The following is a 22,389-nucleotide window of genomic DNA, read 5'->3' on the forward strand; positions in this document are numbered from 1 at the left end:
TTAAGAGTTTATCCTGCTAAATATATATGACCATTCCATTCAAACAATGAGGTTTGGTAGGGCAAAGAAAATTGAGTTTAAATACCACTTCAGTATCTACCAGTTACGATCTGAGTTATTGCTTACTCTCCTCAATTTTCTCATCAGTATAATGGAAATAGCAATATTGTGATACATTATCACAGTATTTGTCAAATGTATTTGTGAGGGTTAAATTAAATAATTATGTAAACTATTTAGCACATGGCTGGCTCACTCAAAGATGTTAAAGCAGTATTTAAAAACCAAGTTTACTCTTTAAACTTTGGCCTCTATATCGTAATTTATTTTTAATTAGTATGAACAACAGTTCTTGCCCCAGTGAAGACCTTCTAGGAGAAGTTCTAGTTTCCTGACTTAGACTAATCATGTATTAGTTTTAAACATTACTATCATGCTTCACTAGATATCTTTTAATATCACTTCCCACCAGAGATGTAGAATATCTACATTTAAGGTCATAATATTGCTGAGTATACGACTCTTCCCCTCCTCTCCAACTTTTCCATTACAAATAAATCTATTGATTGCTTATAGGGAACCCAGTTGTACTCTCCAAAAAAAGAATTCAGTCCTTCATAAGAAAAAAATAAATAAATAAACAGCCCATAATATTTGTCAGAGGATAGTAGGTTACAATTTCATCACTATGAAATGCAATCCACAAAAAAAGAATCAAGAGAGAAAATGATGAATGGCCTTAGGTATAGTCATAGTTTATAATAAAGATTTTATTTAAAAACTGTTAAAATAAATAATACATACTCTAGAACATCACTGTTCTGGGAAATTACTTCTCTTTAGAATATGAGCTCTAGAAGGCAAATCTTACTACTACTGCTCTGGGAGTTTTCATTAGCTGATTTACAATCATATATATATATATATATATATATATATATACATATATATATATATATTTTTTTTTTTTTAATCTGTGGTCTGCAGTCTTTTAATACACTTCTCCAAGGTGGATATGTGGTGGAATGCAGACCCCCATCAATATGTGTAGTTTTGCTTGCTGTTTGTCCCTTAACTGCTGATAAATAGACTGCTTAGAAATCCCAGAGGGATATGATTGAGGCCAGGTTACACTGGCTCATAAAATTCAAACAGTTCAATGCTTTTCTTGTTAATTACTAGGCCACAACCAGAAATCCGAACGATGGGAGAGAAACACTTCTTTAGGATAATGATTGATTTTCATAAAGATGAGTGCTTTAACAAATTTCAGTATGCAGTTGTTGGGGCGGGGAGGGTGGGTGGGCACTAATTAGTTTTACCGTTTTCAGCAGATGTTGAATTCAAAACGCCAGCAGCATCTCAAATGCCAGTCATTAGGGCTGTCTTTCATCGAAGAGTGCTGACCAATGAAATCTCCACTCTGTTTAATGAGACCGATCTAGGCAGAGTCAATTAAATCAAATCTCTACTAACATCCTTAATATATCTGCAGTGTGTGCAGCAGCAGCAGAAGCAGCAGCGAGGGATTTCCAGTATTAATAAAGGGATTCGCTGCCGCATAAGGAGAAGGGGAAAAAGGGGCGGAGGGAGGGAGGGTGTGTTGGGGAAGACCTTGCTTTACGGACTGGGGAGAGCTGGAAAACGCCCGGGTGCGGATGGAGGAGGAGGGGAGCTACGTAAAGGATGAAAAGCTAAGTAAAACGCTGAAAGAGCCTTGATGTAGTTCTAGAAGGGATCCACCCCCAACCGTCCCCCTCCCCGGTCCCTTCCACCGCAAATCCAATTTACCAGTTGCAAACATGAAGCTGGAAAAATGTAAGGACCCAGAGTTGAAAACATTTTCACTTTAATACTGAAAAAATATGCCATTATAAAATCCTCGAATAGAATTAGTAAGTTTCACGTGCTTCCTCGGTTCTTTTTTCCTACTTTATAAGTAAGATTTACACCAGCACAGAATTGCTACCATAAGATCGCAGCCTAAGCACTAGAATGACATTAATTGGTCATGCTTAACTGCCTCAAAATCTTTTCTTTTAATAATTACACTGATACTATAATAGAAATCATGGGTACTTATTTTACATTCAGATGAAAGGCATTATTGGATATGTATAGAAAAATATTCCCCCTCAAAAAAAAAAATTAAAACATCACCATCAAAATAAAAGAAAGAACCCAAAACAACCCCTAAAAACTCCGCTCAACAAAATACATTTTTAACTCATAAAATGGACCGATGATTAGCCATGCAAATGTCTTAAATAAAACCTTTACATTTTTTTTTCACAGTAAACGTACGTACGCTCTGAACTGCCTACCGATCACAAATAATGGTGAAATGGCACTTTCTGATTATACTGTGTTTTGTTTATAGAAAGTTTGATACGATGGGACTTATCAGGTAAGAGGGTGGGTGCTGTGAACGTGACGCCGTCTCCAGTCGCCGAGGAGGGCAGCGTCCCTGGAGCGCGTGGATTCCATGCGAGCCATGCAGCACTTTTTGTTTTTGTCAGAAGTCAAAGTTATTTATTTACAATACATTCATGCCTTCGTGCAACTGCCCGTCCCTGCATAGCCAACAGGGAGCCATCACGCCCCCCCCTCCTCACGGGGCTAATCCACAGGGGGAAAAATAGATATCTATCTCTCTATATAGATGTGGGGTACACGTATATATGTATAGGACCGCAGCAGACATCCCGGTCAGCCCCAACGCAGAGGGCTAGTTCTTCGAGCAGGGCCCCTGCTGGGTTTTATCAAAAGGAGCTCGCTGCAAAGAGCGTTTTGGCAGCGCTCTCCCAGCTCACCACAGTCTGCTCTTTGTTTCCAGAAGGGAGCTAAGGGGTCAAACCCTCTCAGCGGAGCGAGTTCACAGTTATTTATTTACTTATGTCCATAAAGCCTTGGGGCGCGCTGGACTTGGGTCTGGGCTCCTCTGACCCCTGGGATGCCAGCCGGGTAGGGGATTGGTGGGGTGGGGGGGGGGGAGGGGGCCCATCGCCTTCCTGCTCCCCTGCTCTACCCGGGTTGGGGTCTTAGTCTGAGAGTGAGTGGGAGCCACAGTCATATACTCTGTGGGCCCCATCTGCGTTGTAAGGCCCATTGTGCCAGTAGGAAGAGTCACAGACTGTCTGTAGGGAATTAATTTCGGACGCCGAGGAGTTGGCGTCCCTTCTCTTAGATCGTTTTCTATTCCTCAGGATAAACACGAGCATGCCCACTACAGTGAAGGCGGAGGTGACAAACACCAGCAGCAGTCCCGGGACCAACACCGAGATGGACACCCTGCTGGTGTCTAGATAGGAGTTGGAGTGCGTCCCGGTCTCCGCCAACCCAGTGCTGTTTTTACTGTGCGAAGTTAGCGTGGGCGAGATCCTCGCGTACAGCTGGGGGCAGATCTCGTCATTGGAGAGGAGCATGAAATCCTTCCTAAAGAAGTTCACCGGCGTCTCACACTTGAGGTCGCTCATCAGCACTTCGGAACCCAGGCGTTCTGCCCATTGCTTAAAAGGCACAATGGTGCAGGAGCACTCCCAAGGGTTTCCGTGCAGGTCTATCTGGATGATGGAGGTTAACTGGTCCAGTACCCCTGCCACTGGAAGGTACATGAAATAATTGTTGTGCAGACTGAGCTTAGAGAGTGAGACCCCAGCGAACACGTCCACGGGCAGGGACCTCAGCAAGTTGTTGTTGAGAATGAGGATCCTTAGTTTGGGCATGGCATTGAAGGTGCCAGGAAGGATGAGCTGGATTGCATTGTACTCCACGTTCAGGTACTCGAGGTTTTGCAGCCCGGCGAATTTCTCCCGGGACAGCGTGTCCAGGTAATTGCTATCCATATACAGCCACCTGAGGTCCAGAAGGTTCTTAAAAGTGTTGTTCTCTACGGTGGCAATGTTGTTGTTGCCGAGGTCTAACAGAATGAGATTCTTGTAATCCACAAAGTGCGATTTTCGGATGCTATGTATCTTGTTATCTCGAAGGAAAAGCTCCTGCACATTGGAAAGCTTGGGCTTCAAATCAGCCAAGCTGCTCACGTTCCGGTTGTTGCAGTTCATCTTTAAACCCGACCCTGGGATGTGGTCGCAGCTGCAGCCCCCAGGGCAAGGCAAGCCATTGGTTTGGGGCTTGTTTCTGGCGCCGCCGGTCGCTATCGCAGCAGTGGGTCTTATTTTGATCTGCCAGTTGCCTGGGATCTTTGTACCTCCATTTGGAGCAGACCCTGGGGTGGCATGATCCTCTTGCCCATTTGTCTTGAAAGGAGTTGGCAGGGGGCCAGGAGCGAAGGTCTCTTCTTGGGCAGGGGGCGCCGGGAGACTGGAATCCACTCTGTTTTTCAAAGGACACAAGTCCTGTTCTGTGGTTTCATTGAGGTCTTTCCCCTGCAGTCTGGTGGGGGCTTCACAGACAACTCGGCCGATCAGAGCATTTTTGGGAATGTTTTCCAGCCATTCTTTCAGGGAGAGGAGATCACAGGTGCAGTCCCACGGGTTATCCTCTAGCAGGATCTCAGCAATGCCAGGGATTTGCTCCAAGACCTCCTCATAGGGCAGCGTTTTCAGCCTGTTTCCCCGGAGGTCGAGGTGGGTGATGGGCACATACTGGAACACGTTGGCAGGTAGGGTGCTGATGAGATTGTCATTTAAAATGAGTACCTCCAGCTTGTTCAAGTCCTGGAAGGCCCCCGGGTCTATATCCCGTAATAAATTAAAATCGGCCTGGAGGTATTCCAGATCGTCCAGACCCAGAAAAGTCTGCTTTCGAAAAGATTTGATCTTGTTGTTGTTGATGTGCAGCCTTTTCACCAGCTGCAGCCCCAGAAAAGCCCCAGGAACGATTTCATGCAAGCCATTGTTTTCCATGTGCAAACTAACCGCATTATAAAAGTTAGCAAACTCATTAGGGAAAAGTCGAGTGAGGGAATTACCATGCAGAAATAGATGGTAAAACTGGGAAGTCGGGGCGGTGAAACGCTGCAGACTTGTAAAGCCCTTTTTTTCACAGTCTACGTGCAGGTCCCCTTCTATCTCATTGCAGGAACAGATCTTCTCTTTACAAACGTCCCCTGTAACGTTTCCAGCGGCAAAACAAAGAGACGTCTCCAGCAACAGAATCCAAAGCAGCATTTTTAAAGCGAGCAATTCATCCCCGATCTCATCACAAAGTAACAGCGACCATCCTGCTCGCCACAGACACAATTCAAGTTCATTTAGTGCTCCAATGTCCGAACCCAGGGAAGGAGAAGAAAAGGGTTTGGGGGGGTGGGGGTGGATTCCTTCCTCCCTAACCCCCCCGCACTGCAACAACCCAGGCGCCAGTCAATAATTATATCCACAAACTATCCAGGCACGTAGTGCAAGGCAAGCAAAAAGAAACAAAAAGAAACAAGAAGAAGAAGAAGAAGAAGAAAGAGAAAGAAAGAAAAGTAGAAAAAATAACCCCACTCTCCCTCAACCCTTTAAAAATTACCAAAAGAAGTTAAATATATACATATAAATTAAAAATACACCCTTACAGAATCTGATCTAGTGGTCCTCACTAATCAGGAAGGGAACAATGCTAGTAATTAGAAGCAAGTGCATGTTAGAGAAACAAGCAGAGGGTTTGCAGCGTAGTACAGGCGCACTGCCTGTGCATGGCTGTGCGTCGGACTGACCTTGCCTCTCTGATACAAAGCAGGGTTTTCGGCGGCTTCTGTAGCTGAGGCGGCTGATGGAGTTCTTGCTGTGGTTGCAGGTTGCCCAGAAGTCCCCCCGAGGTGCTGTCCAGTCCCCCCGGTGCTGAAATCACGCCCGACCGAAAGGACTCACGCTGCCGAGCCAATGGCGCTGGAAAATTTCCGCAATCGTTGCGTTTTGTGGCTGTCCATCCTTTTCCTTTCCTCCCTTTCGGTCCTCTTCAGCCGTTTTTTCTGGGCTCCAGCTCTCGGTTACTAGCTCTTCTTTTCTTTTTCTCCTCTTTATTCTGCTCTTTCGGAATTACGTGGAGGGGGCGGAGGGCGGGGGGCGAGTTGTCTGAGGGAGGGAGAGAGCGCGAGAATGGGGAGGGGGTAGAAGAGAGTTGCTAAGAAGCTCTGCTTGTTCCAGCCTGGTGCACTCTGAAAGATCTGACACCCTCTGCTGATCTGCAGTAGCAAAAATCCATCTGGTGAGGGAATGCTGAAGGAAAAAAAAAAAATCCACGTACAGGGCAAGCGTTAAAAATGTGGGCATTAAAGGCTGTCGATCCAGATAGACGCTTATTTTAAATGGATTATTTAATTCTTTTTTGCGTGCTGAAAACTTTACCCTTTCCTTTCCTTAATGACCTCACAGCCCCCACTGGCTCCAGCGTTTGGAAAGGAGTGCTTTTAAAACATTTATTTCCCAATGGCTTGAATAAAATTAGTGTCAGGGTGTCAAGCGAACAGCAATTTGAGGTAATTATACTGCACGCCATTTTCATCGGTGCTTTAAATGCATTTCTTCCGTCTCTGCAGTACAATGTTTTATGCTATTTGATGTCTTTGAAACCTTTTTTTTTTTTTTTTGGCTATGTTTAAAGTGATTATTTGGAACATATAATCGTATCATATATATTTTTAAAATAATATACTTGGGTATGAGTTTTTTGTTGCATGGATATAATTTAGGCACATACTTTTTTCTTTTTTAAACTTGGTATAGAATTTTAGTCAATTTGGTTGTTGAGAGTTAGGTTTCTCTGATGATATTTCTTGAATGTTATTTAAGTCTGCAGGGTGAAAATACAATGCCTGCTTGCGTCTTTGATTCCAGACCCGAAAGCTTTCACAGAGAACCGGAAAAGGAGGGAGGGAGCAGGAAAAAATCCCAATATGATTCGTGAGTGCTCTTAAAAACCCACTGGCAGACTGGCACGCGCATCACACACACACACACACACACACACACACGCACGCACTCACTCACTCACTCAGACACACTCACAAAGTTTCCGAATTTGAACGGACGATTTTAAAACGCATACAAGTAAATAACCAGTTGCATTTTGAGGGAGAGAGAGGGGGATTCGGGGGGGGGGGGGGAGAGAGAGAGAGAGAGAGAGAGAGAGAGAAATCGCCGGTCTCTAAGGCCCTGTTCGAAGCTTCTCTGCAGGTAGCTAGCAGTTTCTCTTCTCTGGGTCACTGGTGCTAGTGGAGCTTGGCTAGGGCTTTTCTCAGAGAAGGAATCTCCAGTTCCTCAAACTTAGATGGAGCTTATAAAAACCAAGTTCTACAAACACCGGAGAGGTGAGAAATGGTGAGAGACTGCTGCTTGTCAGCTGTTCTGCTGACTTTTCTTATTAGTGTCAAAACCTTTTCAGTGAATGCATTTTAAAAATTGTGCACATTTTAGGGTTTGAATTTACAGGACATGATGGTGATGATGATGATGATGATGCCCTTTCTTCAGTCGAAGTAGAAATATGTTTACATCAGTTTCCCTTTCAACTATGTGTTATGCAATTGGATAGCTGTTAATATGCCTGCTAATAATCTGAATAAAAGATCCAATATTCAAGGATGTGTGCATTTTGAAAAGACTGGAGAGTTAAAGAATTCCGGGAAGGACTAGAGATAGGGAAATTCAGAGAAGTGTAGAGGAAAATTTTTTCTTGGGTCCAGAAGCTAATTCTTTGGGGGAGGCAGTTTTCGTATCTATAGATAATATTTTCATATAATCAAATGTATTGTCTTCTGGTGAAATTCAGCCCGAGAGCATGGATGAAGGTTCAGTGTGTGTGTGTGTGTGTGTGTGTGTGTGCACATGTGTGTGTGAGAGAGAGAGAGACAGAGAGAGAGAGAGAGAGAGAGAGAGAGAGAGAGAGAGACTGAGAGGGGAGGCCTTTTTTTAGACAACCTATTACACTTCTAAAACAATTCCCTTCCTATTTAATTTAACCCATTACCACATGTAAAAAGAGAAAACGCTTAATCTGAAACCATTTCACTGAAAAAAATGCTATGCAGTAGAGCTGCAGAAGTGCTGGAGGAGTTATACTGAAGGGAAGGATATTTCTGTATCTTTGTAATAAGACTCAGGTCTGAAACTTCTTAGCCCCAGAAAACACCCTGTGAAAGGCAGCCTCTTTCAGTGTCTGTGATTGATAGGGGTAAGTAGGCTCTGAAGGGGAGACAGAAAAATACTGTCTGTTTAGGAAGAAAAGTATTGATGGTAATCATCTAAAAATCACACTTTTTCACTTAATTAGTTACTTGTTTATTCAACTTGCTGAATAAACTCTTTATATGAAGAGACCGAAAGAACATATTTCAGTTGATTTTAAACGAACAGAATTGAGGTAGCAAGCAATTGATATTCACATTTCACCCCTCCCCCACCCATTAAATTCTCTCTCTCTTCCTTGATGGCTTCTTGCCTCTCAAAGCACCAGTCACATTAGAAAATTTACAATCAGGGTTTTCCTACTTAGACACATTACAATTTGAGGGGGGGAGTTACCCTCCTCAAATAGTTTATTACGTCTGTACTCTAAGAAAAGGTGTGTGGTAGTGTCAGATGAGCAACCAAATCAGAAGACAATATTAGGTAATATTACCTAGATGAAGATATTCAATACAAAGTTGCAAGCTAACAACACAGATACACACAAGTAGTTCCTTTGAAAATGCACCCTCATTAATTAGCCAAAAATTTTTTCTTAAAAATATTATTGTCCTAAAAATTCATTTCAGAGAAATAAATCAGTCCAGGAAAGCACTCCCATCCCTCCAAAGATTAACTCTTCAAGTACAACAGTAAATTTCTTGGTGGGAAATAAAAAAAAATATGGCAATGTGTATGCAATCTAAACATTTCTAATGCCTTAGGGGAATATTTCTTAGGCATGAACTCTTTTTAAAAGGGTTCTACTGTATCTGTTTGAGTTCAAGTGAACTACTTCAATTGCTTTGCCTCTCTAACAGATGCTCTCAGGAGCCTGAGATAAAGGATACTCCAGATGATGATGAGAACTGATAATATTTGCTCAGGGCTGTAGTTTTGTTTCTGGGCTGTGGCTAGAAGGATTTCAATTGTATCATTAAAAGTTCATGTTTTCTTATTCTTCTTCAACAGGTTCATCTCTTAAGTAACAAAAGCTAGATATACATATCACAAAATCATTATGATTAAAAATAGAGTTATCAGTTTATTATCTATTTCCCCAAGTGGCATCAAATTTCCAGATGTTTCCATGCATATGTGTACTGCATATTTAAGATGGAAGAATAGAATATATAACAAATATTAATTTAAAATATTAAATATCTTAAGATATTTAGTTTATTTATTCTGCACAATAATTTTAAAATTATTCAGTTTTGATTTTTAATTAAAAAAATTTTCTTAATGTTTATTTATTTTTGAGACAGAGAGAGACAGAGCATGAACGGGGGAGGGTCAGAGAGAGGGAGACACAGAATCTGAAACAGGCTCCAGGCTCTGAGCTGTCAGCACAGAGCCCAACGCGGGGCTCGAACTCACAGACCACAAAATCATGACCTCAGCCGAAGTAGGCTGCTTAACCGACTGAGCCACCCAGTGCCTCTGATTTTTAATTTTAAAGAAATACATTTTTATTTAAGAAATACAAAATTATATATAGGAAGTCCATCTTTAGTCTTCTCTCATCCATGATTTTTATTCCAGAGGAAACTACTGAAAACTTGTGTATAGTGAATTTAATATTGTCATTCTATTTTATAGATGCTTAAACCAAAACTGAGGAGTATTGAGTAATCTACCAAGATTGAATAATACCAGCTGACTTTGCCAGAGTTAACAAAACTACACCCTCATGAGCTAAACTTTTATTCCTACTTGTAAGTCCTTATTTGCTCTAAATCTGTTACTTCAGGTAAGATCTCCATGGGTCAATTTCCTTACTAGCAAATTAATTCATTGAAGTTTGTGGAATTTTTGGTCCCTTCATGCTTTTTTTCCTGATTCCAAAATCTTTAAAAGTGATTTCAGAAAAATCCGAATGTCTCTTGCATCCTTAGACTTTTTACATTTGGAGTTGGGATATTTTATTAATGTATTTGCATATTCACTTGGCCTTGAAACCAAGAATAAATGTAATAACCACTGTAGAATAGAATTCACTGGTGCTGACTTTAATCTACTACTATCCTTGCTATTTCACAAGATAAAGGAGTTGTTGGAATTCTTTCTTCTGTAATACAAATTGTAAACTAAGAAATGAGAACATAAATCAATTATACCTATAAACTAATATGCTTAGAATGTAAGATTTCCCTCTATTTCTCTATAGTTTCTTTTTATGTTTGTAAATCATTTTCTAGGAGTGGAATACCAAGATAATTATCACATTACATGACTTCTGAAGGCAAAACCATAAAAGATATTTTTACATTATTTTTTATAGTTGCTTTTCAAAATGTAGCTTTTATTTATAATGAAATAAACAGTAAACTAAGTAGGACACATAAAAATACTTTTACATTTTTACTTGTGACTTGACATATCCTTTTGTCATGTTCATATTACTTTAAATTTTAAGCTGCTTTGAGTCACATGTTTGGCCATTTTCAAGTGGAACTGATGTTCTCATAAAGTCTCATTGTCTAATAAAACTCATGTGAATCACTATTTTGGACATATTGGAGAGCACACTGATCAAAAACATAATTTATATGAAGGGAAATGCTAATCAATTATTTTTAAAAATTTAACATAGATCACACAACCAAATGTTTGCCTGGAAAGGGTAACAGTTGACTTAGGTGTATACAATTGTCTCTTGAACAACCCCTTGTACAGTTGAAGATCCATGTATAACTTTTTACTCTCCCAAAATTTAACTGTTAATAGTCTACTGTTGACAAGAAGGCTTACCAATAACATAAATGGTCAGTTAACATATATTTTGTATATGATTATATACTGTATCTGATGGTAAAGTAAGCTAGAGAAAAGAAAATATTATTAAGAAGATCATAAAGAGGATAAAATACATTTATAGTATTGTGCTGTATCTATCCAACCTATTTTGTTCAAGGGTCAACTGTGCTACACTGTATTCTGTACTATACTACCATGAAGTAAGAACACATATTCTTCCAATTGTTTATATTAATGGGTGCCTAAGTATATAACTATTAAGAACTGTTAAAACACAAAATTCAACTGAATAAAATTTAAAGATTTTATTGGCTTTACTCAATGATTCATGAATTGGGCAGCTTTCTATCTAGCAGATAGTGAAGTGCTCCAAAGAGCTGTCCAAAATGAAAAAGACTTTTGTAGGCAGAAGGCAAGCATGAACAAGAAAGTTATACTAGCAAAAATCAGAGTGGTTGTAGCAAGGTCACTTTTCTTCAGAGCATGGAACGAGTTCTTAGAGCTGATTACCTCACTCATGCTGATTTAATATTCTACTTCTGGGAGAGCCAAAATGAATTAAGTATTAGTTTGGTGATGTGGGGCTTAGCATAAGCAACTCCATCTTGGGCCTGTTGTTTTGTTTTTAACAGAACTGATTTTACTTTTAAAAATTTGTAAGATACTGCAGATAATTACTCACAGAAAAGGAATTCTGTGTTACGTACAAATTACATATTACATTTTTAAGATAAAGCAATACATGTTACTAGTAGAGCTTTTGGAAAACACTGAAAACAACAGCAAAAAAATAAAATAATATCTACTGCATTCCAGCACCCAGAAATTAGTAAAAACATCCACACATATATTTTGCAATATACTTTTTGCACTTAACATTTATTTGTGAACATTGTTCACATTCCTTGTCATTAAACAACAATTATCCATCATTATATTATATTATATTATATTATATTATATTATATATTATATATTATATATTATGTTTTATATTTTATATTTTATATTTTATATATTACATTAGAGGCTGAATTCCTTTGTACGGCATAGAATAATTAATTGAATTAATTTCACATTGTTGGATATTTAGTTCTTACTAAAATTTTTGCTCTTATAAATAATTCTGCAAAGAACAACCTTGTGTTCAAATCACTATGAACATCATTATTTATCTTCTTATTATAGATTCCTAGAAGTAGAATTGCCAGGTCAAAGTGTAGGAATAATATTAAGACTTTTGATACAAACTGACAAGTTGCCTACACAAAAATTTTGCCAATTTATATTCTATCCATGGTAGATGAGATTTGCTATTTCCTTAAACCCCTGCCAACACTATTTGTTATTATTTAAAATATTTTCCAATCAGTTCAGTACTTTTAAAGTGAAGCCAAGCTGATCTATTTACTTAAGCAAATAATTTTCAATTTATGATTATTTATTGAGTACATTGTTTGCCTTCTTCATTCCTGTTTAAGTATTAAGATATGGTTCAGCTTAAAATCACTTCTGTGACTTTCCAGACCAAGCTATCTATGCATCTCAGGACCTTTCAGCTTAATGTATTCAGTAAAATAACTAATAAATTGTGTATTTAAAAAAAATTATTTGTTTGTGGCATTGATTCCTCACTAAAATGTAATATTCTTGAAAGAATAAAATTCTTTTATATTTTTATATCAGTCATCTAGCAGAGCAATGGGCACATAATATGTGAGATGTATACTCTACCGGTGAAATAAGGCAGTAGGCAAGTTAGTGATAAATTGAATAGGACAGATCACAAGAGTTAGAAGTTCAGAGACAGGATTAATTCACAAACTAGTTACCTGGGGAAGTGATATGATCTGTGAATTTTTTAGGTACATTTTTAGGTTTCATATTTTCCATGCATTATGTGCACTTTATACATTTTTTCTTGTATTATCATGCATGTATTTATGAATTTTTTTCCTCTAGAAAATGAGTTTCTAACCTACATTTTGTATATCCCATAAGAGTAGTATAGCACCATGGACCTAGTTGACAACCAATGAATGGGTGATGATGCTAATGATGGGGACACGTTGCTGCTTTTGCAAGAGGAAGTGGATTATGAAATTAGCTGTTGTGAATATAAAAGATCATGAAAGTCTATAGACCCAGTGAGGTTAACTTTTCAGGTTATTGACTGGATTTTCTAAAAGGTGTGAAAACAAAACAAATGTATGAATACAAAAATATTTGCTATTCTGTTTTTTTTTCAGAGCTATGGCAAAATCTTAAAGATGCTAAGTTGTCTTTTGCCCCCTATTTTCTTTCTCAAATATTTTCTTTCTTTACCTTTCTCTTTGTCCCACTCATTATTATTTTGTTATATACATTACTATGTCTTCCTTGGGACTTATTTCAGGACAAAATTTGACTGTCTTTCAAGTGTTCATATGATGGCAAGATTATGTACCATTTAAAAATGTATTATACCCACATTCTTTTTCATCAGTTTTCAAAAACAAAGTGTTAAAATTATTTATTTCCTTTTACACACACACATGTACACTAGCCATACACAAACATGTATATACACTGTATGCACAATAAATCATAAAAGAACCTACTGTATGCAAAACACCAGAATGCAAAAACTGCAAGATGGACAAAGCTGCCACTTACATTTTCACTCTTGATTCTTGATCAATGTCTTGATCTAGAGAAATAAATGTCTAAAGGTAGAATTACATGCACTATTGCAGGCCAGGTAGAGATGCATTTAACAGAGGTGGATGCCTTGTTGTGATGACCATTACATTACATCATGCAGATGGCTAGTGGCTAATCAGCTGATGAAAAAGGTCAACACCATCTCTTAGATTTGTCCACAAGCACTATATACTAGTAGCTAATTTTGGTTTCGATATTATGGAGAATGGAAATCTTATAGGGCATTTAAATCGCCCAAGAAAAAAGAATTAAATATTATTTATTAAACTAGAAAACATGTTATTTTCTAATCAGTTGGAATTGGCAGTTCTTAACATTTATGGTAACTATTAGGCTGTGAAAAATCATTATCTCACATGAGCAGTTGCCTAGAGCAGTGAAAATAGCATGGGCTTTGGCATCAAACTCAGGAAATCATACTTTGTAGGAAACCGGGCTTATGGGAGAATCTCTTACTCCGATCCTAATAGCAGTCAATTTCCCATATTTTAAGTCTTATTTGGAGATAAACCACATATAATATCATAAATGGTAAAACATTAGACACCCATTTTCCCAGTTCTTCTGGTGGCTAGGGCAGATCATATGACTTGGCTCATGTGTCTGGATTTTGAAATTAGACTTAGTGACATGTGGCAAAGGAAACAGAAGGATTATCTCTGGCCATGGTAGCAACGGCAGCAATGAGAATATCCAACACAACTGTGGCAGGGGACTTCTCAGGGTCCAGGGCTGAGACGGGAGTTGTTGAAAACGTTTTGCTGCTGGTTCCAGTGCTGGCAGCATCATCCTCAGCAGAGGAATGTTATGGCCTAACTTCAACCATTTTGATTATGGGGCAACTTTTGCTCCTGTCCATGTACCCAACCTGGTTCTCTGATCTTTCCAGAGATTCTGGGAGCTACCCAGTTACCTTTTTCTAAATGGCTTCTCTGCTTGAGTAAATCAGGAAATCTGACTGATCTGAGTGGGAGTAAGGTGACTGACTTTACATCCATGTTTTCCCAGGAAAGTCCTGGTTTATGTTGGTTGTTTCCCCTCACCCCCAAATTTTACCAATCCTTTTTCTAATGCTAGTTTATCAAAGATAATTGTACAAGAAAGTAGGTAATTTGGGGCTACTTCTGAGATAATGATGGTTCAGGGTTTCTGAATATTGTAGTACAGACACAGCAGAACACAAATTCAAATTTTGTAATTGTTTGAAAACCCACAGTGTCACTTTGAAGGTGGCACTGAGAAATAAGGCTTTATGCCCAGTTATCTGCTCAGTTTTAACTTTGTTGCTGTACAGTCATATATCTACTTGTTATATCTCCAGGAGCATCCTGGAAAGTAAGCTGATGTTGGCAGTTAGATTGCATGGCTTGAGTAATTCCCTTGAGGGACTTTTGTTATCATTTCTCATTTTACTGTGTCCCTGAAGTTAGGCTAACTAGCTACATTCCTGTTTCTTCTTGAACAAGCACCTCTATCATAGCCATTTATTAAACATACAATGCTTATACTCAGTTTCCAATTATTTCAAGCTGAAATTTGTATCTAAAGCACAGTGAGGTTTCCCTTTCCCAGAATATTTTGCTTTGTCCAAAAGCTTTGTCCTCTAAAACTATCATGAAGCCGAGGAAGTGATGTCATATCTGGTAGGTGATTTACATAAGTTAATAAACAAACATATGTACATGTACATATATACACACATATATAGGTACACATGCATATATATATATATTTTTTCAAGCGTGGTTTTCTATCTCAAGTTGGTATTTTCCCATTAGTATGATTTTTGGAAAAGCGACTAAATCTTATCATCATTTGTTTTTCTTTATTGAAAAACTTTATTGGAAAACTTATTTTTGAGAACATAAGATTCTGCTACATAGTAACAATTTATTTCTTTTTAAACTTAAAAAAATTTAATGTTTATTTTTGAAAGAGAGAGAGACAGAGTGTGAGGGGAGGGGCAGAGAGAGAGGGAGACACAGAATCTGAAGCAGGCTCCAGGCTCTGAGCTGTCAGCACAGAGCCTGACGTGGGGCTCAAACTCACAAACTGTGAGACCAGGACCTGAGCCAAAGTTGGAGGCTTAACTGAATGAACCACCCAGGTGCCCCAATAATGGGCAATTTCTATTCTTCTATGTCATTATAATAAATATTTTCTGCCTGCCTTTCTTATCTTTTTAGTTTACTCCTCCTCTTTTCAGTATATTACAGCTTGAAATTATCATGCTAAAAAATCCATTTACTGGCCTAAGAAATATATTTGCAAAGATTATTTCAAATATAATGAAAAATTTTAAATAAAAAAACTTACTAGTTAAAAAGCTATGTTAAAAATGATTGTGTTAGATACTAAATTTGCATTTTAAAACTCATACAGTAAATCGTTGTTTTCTTAAATATTTTTTTTACATAATAGGTTTTAATTAAAGGGGCAAATTTAGCAAAAGTTTATTTCACAGTAAGTTTCTAAAATGCCTTTGTGCACAGCCATGGATTTTTATATATCACTATAATTGACTTCACATTGCTTGATTTTAGTTTGGATTTAGTTTAATTGGTTAGCTTATTTGTTAATTTATGAATTTCACTACTTTGAATTATTTGTTAGCATACAACCTGCAGAAAAATAATTGTTTTTGAAGAATATGGCTTCCACAAATTATAAATATTGTTACCTTAACTTAAAAACTAAGTGGAAAGAAGAATTAAAACAAATACACAGTAAAAATTTCATTATACTTTAATGCTTTTCATCTTTGGAACTGTTTAAGAAGAGATATTATTTTAATATGCTCTTCCATAATTTTTACTAGTTTGATTTGAAAATATTTTATTGATAGTTATTATTCTACCCCTTTTGAAATTGGAAATAAATATATTAGAACACAAGACATTAAAAACCTGTAACTTTTCTCATACTTTTAATCCTTCATATACTTATTTTAATCTAGAAATAATTATAATCATATTTGAAATTGTCTTAACTGTATTTCAGTTCTCTTATATTAAAAGAACATCATTAAGGAATTCTCTAGAAGATGTTTACTTACTGAAGTATTAATACCATTTTATTTGTAATTTTCCAGTTCAGCAAAATTTTGCCTTTTGCTTGATAAATTTAGTTTTAGGTAAACCAGTATGTGGCTTCAAACCCTAAATGACTAGGTTTATACCATTGTTTCTTAAACTTTTAATTTTTTCCATTATCATTTCCCATACCAAGAGCTTTTTTAGACTTCTTTTTCCCCTATTCCTGCTCCCCTAAAATGTTCATAAAAGATATACTATATATCATGCATGTCCTACATGTCTACAACTACTCAATATCTAATATTCTGCCATTTCAAACCAATTTCCCCCCTTGTGGGTGATCATTGCCACTGAAAATGGATGGTCTGTTCCCAGATTTTTACCATTAGTTTAGTAACATATTTATAATTCCTGGTATTCCTGAAGGAAGATTTGCTGAAGTAGTCACTACAGGCACACAAAAATATGTTAATAGCATTAGGAGATAGCACATAACATTTTGTCTCTGAGGTGGTCTTGAAAAATCAAAATCAAATGTCATATCTCAGTGAAATGTTTCTAAGGGAAATCAACTGGATGCAAATCTGGTTTCCATAAATTATAGTTTGCTTCACAGTACTTAAACATCTGCAAGCATGTCAATCAAAACACATGTTGAAATTGCTCTCCCAGTATAGGTAAAAAAGAGATTTTTTTCTTTTTTCATTTTAGTCTTATTACAACTAGTATCAGCACACATGTTTTGGGCAAATGGTTTGCTGCACTACTCTTCCCTGCTGTCAGTGTTAATCATCCAGTGTCAAGTGTGATGCTTTGGCCATCCTCAAGGATGGAAAAACCACTACCCTGGAATGTGACTCTCTTCCTCAACAATGGGAGGAAAAGGAGGGTAGTAAACCAAAGGCAGAATAAATAGCCTTGTTTTCAAATCTATTTTATTTTATTCTATTTTTTTTTGAGAGAGACAGAAAGACAGAGAAAAAGAGAGAGAAAGAGAGAGAGAGAGAGAGAGAGAGAGAGAGAGAGAGAGAATTCCAAGCAGGCTCCATGCTCAGTGGGAAGCTCATGCAGGGCTTGATCTAAAGACCCTGGGATCAAGACCTGAGCCAAGATCAAGAGGTAGGCATTCAACCAATTGAGCCATCCAGGAGCTCTTAAATCTATTTTTCAAAGGCAGCCAGATAAAGCACAAAACCATGGATAGCAGTAGGATATGTAATTGGCTGGCTTCTATTTTGCATGGTAAGACAAAATAAAATATTTACATTATCAACAAAATGACTAATATTTAGTAAATGGTCATCAAATCATTTTATTTTACATATTTAAAATTCTTAAAGACTTAAAAATATAAACAAATTAGAGGTTTTTCTTAATATGTTATCATTTCACTCTGATCTTTGGCTGTGGATTCTTTTCATTTTGTTTCTGAAGCAATGCAGTAGTCTACAATTGCTATTATCTACAATATAAATATTAGATTCTCAGATTTGGTAATGATGGAAGTATTTTGCTTCATGAAAATCAAAATCCAATAACAGTACAGAATCAAAAGGGGTTTCACCAAAATTCTAGTTATTCTCCCAGGATAACACATCTATTCAGATTTGAATTTTCACACATTAGCTACATACTCCCAGTGGATCTATTATTGAACAAAATAATTGTTGCAGTTCAGTGCCCAGGAAGAGTAAACATACTTCTAATGCACTTTTTAAATTTCCCATGTGTGTATATCAAATATGATAATGTGGAAGAGCTTGCTATATTTCAAAGTACCGTAAAAATGGGATCCACTTTGGCTAGATTTTTAACTCCTTGAAAAAAAGGGATTGTGTCATGTTTATCTTTGTATCTCCAGCATCTGGCAGAGGGCCTGGCACAGTGCAGCTGCACAGAATTAAGCAATTAATTAATAGCATGTCTGGTTCCACAAAGGATTTGTGGTAGTTTACAGAAAATATATACAATACAATAGCAAAGTATAGACATATTCTTAGGGAGAAAATGAGTTGGAAAAGGCCATCAGGACCTAACCTGCAGAACTGTAAGGTCCTCAGAGCCATTTTAATTTGGTTATGCATTTGCTCCTGAGTATTATGGTGTCCAAAACAAAATGGGTAATAATACTTTTGCTAGTTTGTAAGGGTGTGCTTATAGGTAAACTATTTTCCTCTCTGTACAATTACTTATGGGATGTCAAACTCATTGAATTGCTATTTTTTTCTCTTTCCACACTTAACCAGTATGGATAGCATAATAAAAATAATGTTGTACTTATATATTATTAATCACCATAGCTCTTGCTCTGTTCCTTTAACTAAGCATTTCTAACTTTCTAATAGTCTACTTACATTTATAAATATGTGCACTGAGTGCAAGGTATTTTTCAATATCCTTTAGTGGATGGCCAAATTTTGAAAGTAAATGCTATATTGGGAGTTACTTTGTGATATGGGGACAAAACTGAAGTTCCCTTAAGAAAACCACATTTTTTTTCACAAGTACTAAATTTAAGTACTGAATTTTCAATGTAGGTTTTCATACAGAAGACATTGAGAAATGGTGATATTATGGATGACATAATAACTCCTTAGAGCATATACAGGAATGAGTTTTTAAAGCTGTTCCTGTAATACCTTTTGGTGAAATAACAATATGGCACTCAAATAACTTGATAGGATGCCAAGACCAAATAATCTATGTACAAACTACTTGATTGCATGGCCTAATCCATGTTTAAATCCTTAATTGTCTGCAAAGATAAATGGACTCTGTATGCTTCATAAACTCCTTCCAAGTAACATTATAGTATCTGTCAGTCTGCTTTTTGTAAAAGGTTAAGAAGCTTAAAAAATGCTCATAACTATTTGTGCCATGAATGATGATAAATTTGAATTATTTCAAGAGCTGGGTAAAAAACACAAATGCCAACGCCTTCAGAAATAATACTTTAGAGGCAATATTTATCTTCTTACTTATGTGAAACAATGTTTTGATGTGAACCATTTTATTTCTTATCATTGTATATGTTGAAGTATGCATATGCAGTAAAACATAAGTGGGAGCGAGAAGAAAAGGAGAAAGGGGAATTTTCTAATATTAGCCAAGTACTGATCTCCATTATTCCTTTTCTTCTTATACATTTCAAAATATTTGTATGTGTTAAATTGAAAAGGTGGTATGAACAGAAAAGTAGTTTTCTTCTTTTTTTTTTTTTCAACATTTATTTATTTTGGGGACAGAGAGAGACAGAGCATGAACGGGGGTGGGGCAGAGAGAGAGGGAGACACAGAATCGGAAACAGGCTCCAGGCTCTGAGCCATCAGCCCAGAGCCCGACGTGGGGCTGGAACTCACGGACCGCGAGATCGTGACCTGGCTGAAGTCGGATGCTTAACCAACTGCGCCACCCGGGCGCCCCTAGAAAAGTAGTTTTCAATATTAGCCAACTATTGAACTGTGAAGTATAAAAAACATTATCAAATTAAATTAAAAATGCTAAAAGTTATTTTAAAAAATGCAAAAAACAAAAGAGGTGGAAGAGAATTGAGATCCCAAAGAAAACTAATTAATGCTCAAAGGTCAATTTAATGACTACATTTTACGGCTCGAAAAATAAAAGATGCACAACTTACTTGATCAGTTGTTAAATATTTGTTCTACCCATTTTCATGTCTATACTCTGAAGATTAAAGGAAGGGATGAACACAAAGGCATGTTGTTAACTGTAAATCATTGTGCCTTAGTTATCTAAGTGACCATTATTTTACTCACTTTTCACTGTTAGCAAAATATTTTAAAATGTCTAACTATGTAAAGTTGCTGAGCAAAGCCCAGGTTCATATCTAAGAAACTTTACTAGATTCTCCAAAACTGTGTATTTTATCATAGAGGACTGATGATTGTTGAGATTATGATGGAAGAGCAATGACTAGGGGCACCTGGGTGGTTCAGTCAGTCAAGCGCCTGACTCTTGATTTTGGCTCAGGTCATGATCTGATGGTTTGTGAGATCGAGCCCCATGTTGAGTCCCACTTTGGCAATGCAGAGCCTGCTTGGGATTCTCTCTCTCCCTCTGTCTCTCTCTACCCCTCCCCCACATATGCTCTCTTTCTCTCTCTCAAAATAAATAAACTTTTCAAAAAAGAAAATACAATGACTATAGTTAACAATAAGGTATTATGCACTTAAAAATTTGTTGAGAGTAGATCTTATGTTAAGTGTTCTTAGCCTCCCCTCCCCAACATAAACAGAAACAAAAGGGACACAAGGAAGCTTTTGGAGGTAATGGATATAGTTATTATCCTCTTTATCTGATTGTGGTGAGGGTAACACCAATGCATAGATATGTCCAAACTGATCAAATTGTATAAATTATGTGTCATTTTTTTGTATACTGATTATATTTCAATAAATCTGGGAAAACATGTTAAAAGAGTATCAAAAGCCAAACATGAGACCCATAGAAAAGCTTGCAAAACAACAGTTCCTTCTTTTAAATTCTTACTCCCCAATAAATGTAAGTTTAAACTTACTAGTATCCATCCATATACCATATTTCCATTCTGTCTCATGATAGTCTAGCTTATATTATAGGTATGTCCTATCTATCATTATAAATTGTAAGCTGAATTTATGTGTGTATGTATATGTCTATATATGTAAGTGTACATATATGCATATATACAAATTCCACAGCTCACAATAATCATATGGTTGATATGATGGTATGAATGGCAATCATAAAATTTATTCAGTAATTTATTTCCTGAAAGTTATACTTTTTCTTTGAGCAAAGAGATAGAGTTTATTGAGCCAAAGTACATAGCTCTCAAGAGTAAGAGGGGTCCCGACTGGGTTGCCCAAAAGTTATACTTTTTTAGGTACATACTATCATATGATAAACATGCCACTGCACCCTAAAGACCAGCTCATCAGATAAAAACAACAGTACCATTAGAGTAGTATCATGGCAAGAAACTTAACAAAAGAAACAGAAAAATAAGATATTGGCAAAACTCTTCATATCTGAGAATGCTAAGGGGAAAAGTGAGTCCTGGGAAGTGTATCCACTTACATCCTTGTCCTTTAAATTCTGATTTCATGCTCATCAAACCACCTTCTGACTGTCCTATGTCTTCCCCAGACATTCCCATGGGAAACAGCACTGAACACAGTAGATACCATATATTTTTAAAAAACAACAAAAAAATGACAATTACAATTTAAGATGAACTCCTCTGAACTATTTCACTTTATATCTTTGCTACTTACTTGATATCTACACATTACAAGTTTCCTTAGATTAGAATTATTTCATCTCACATTTTATTTTTCTTTAGTTTGTAAAATATCTGTGCCTGATTTTCTTGCCTAGGTTATAGATGCTTTGAAATAGAACTATGCTTTATCCTCACTCATATTGAGGTCACAATACATATTTATTCTTTGATTTTTCATGATAAAAATAAAAACAACATCCAATTTGTAATTCTATGTGTCAAATATGAGATAACATTGTTAATGTATTTTTTCTTTAGTGGCTCAGAATATAGAACAAATTTGTAATTTCTGAACCTCAGCATCTGGAAGTATGTGTTTAAATTTCAAATTATACTACCAATTAAACATATATGGAAATCACTTTTTAAAACAAAAACTAAGAGGATACCATGTGAGGCACACATGCTCTGAACTAGTCAGCATCCAATGGAATATTTTCAGTTGAAAGAATGTTTCCACATATGATATTAGCATGGAAGTGACTAGAAACATAGA

At 36.9% G+C, this 22,389-nt stretch overlaps 1 protein-coding gene across 1 annotated transcript; it reads right to left on the reverse strand.

Moving 5' to 3' along the window:
- Positions 1–1,832: 1,832 nt before the first annotated feature.
- SLITRK1 (SLIT and NTRK like family member 1) lies at positions 1,833–6,384 on the reverse strand. The gene is made up of 2 exons (XM_043581434.1): positions 5,663–6,384; positions 1,833–5,185 (listed from the first exon to the last, which is right to left on the reverse strand). The coding sequence occupies exon 2, from the start codon at positions 5,130–5,132 to the stop codon at positions 3,042–3,044; it is 2,091 nt and encodes a 696-aa protein (XP_043437369.1). The 5' UTR covers positions 5,133–5,185; positions 5,663–6,384; the 3' UTR covers positions 1,833–3,041.
- Between the last annotated feature and the right edge of the window lie 16,005 nt (positions 6,385–22,389).

The sequence above is a fragment of the Prionailurus bengalensis genome, chromosome A1, assembly GCF_016509475.1.
Source record: "Prionailurus bengalensis isolate Pbe53 chromosome A1, Fcat_Pben_1.1_paternal_pri, whole genome shotgun sequence".
Lineage (NCBI taxonomy): Eukaryota > Metazoa > Chordata > Mammalia > Carnivora > Felidae > Prionailurus > Prionailurus bengalensis.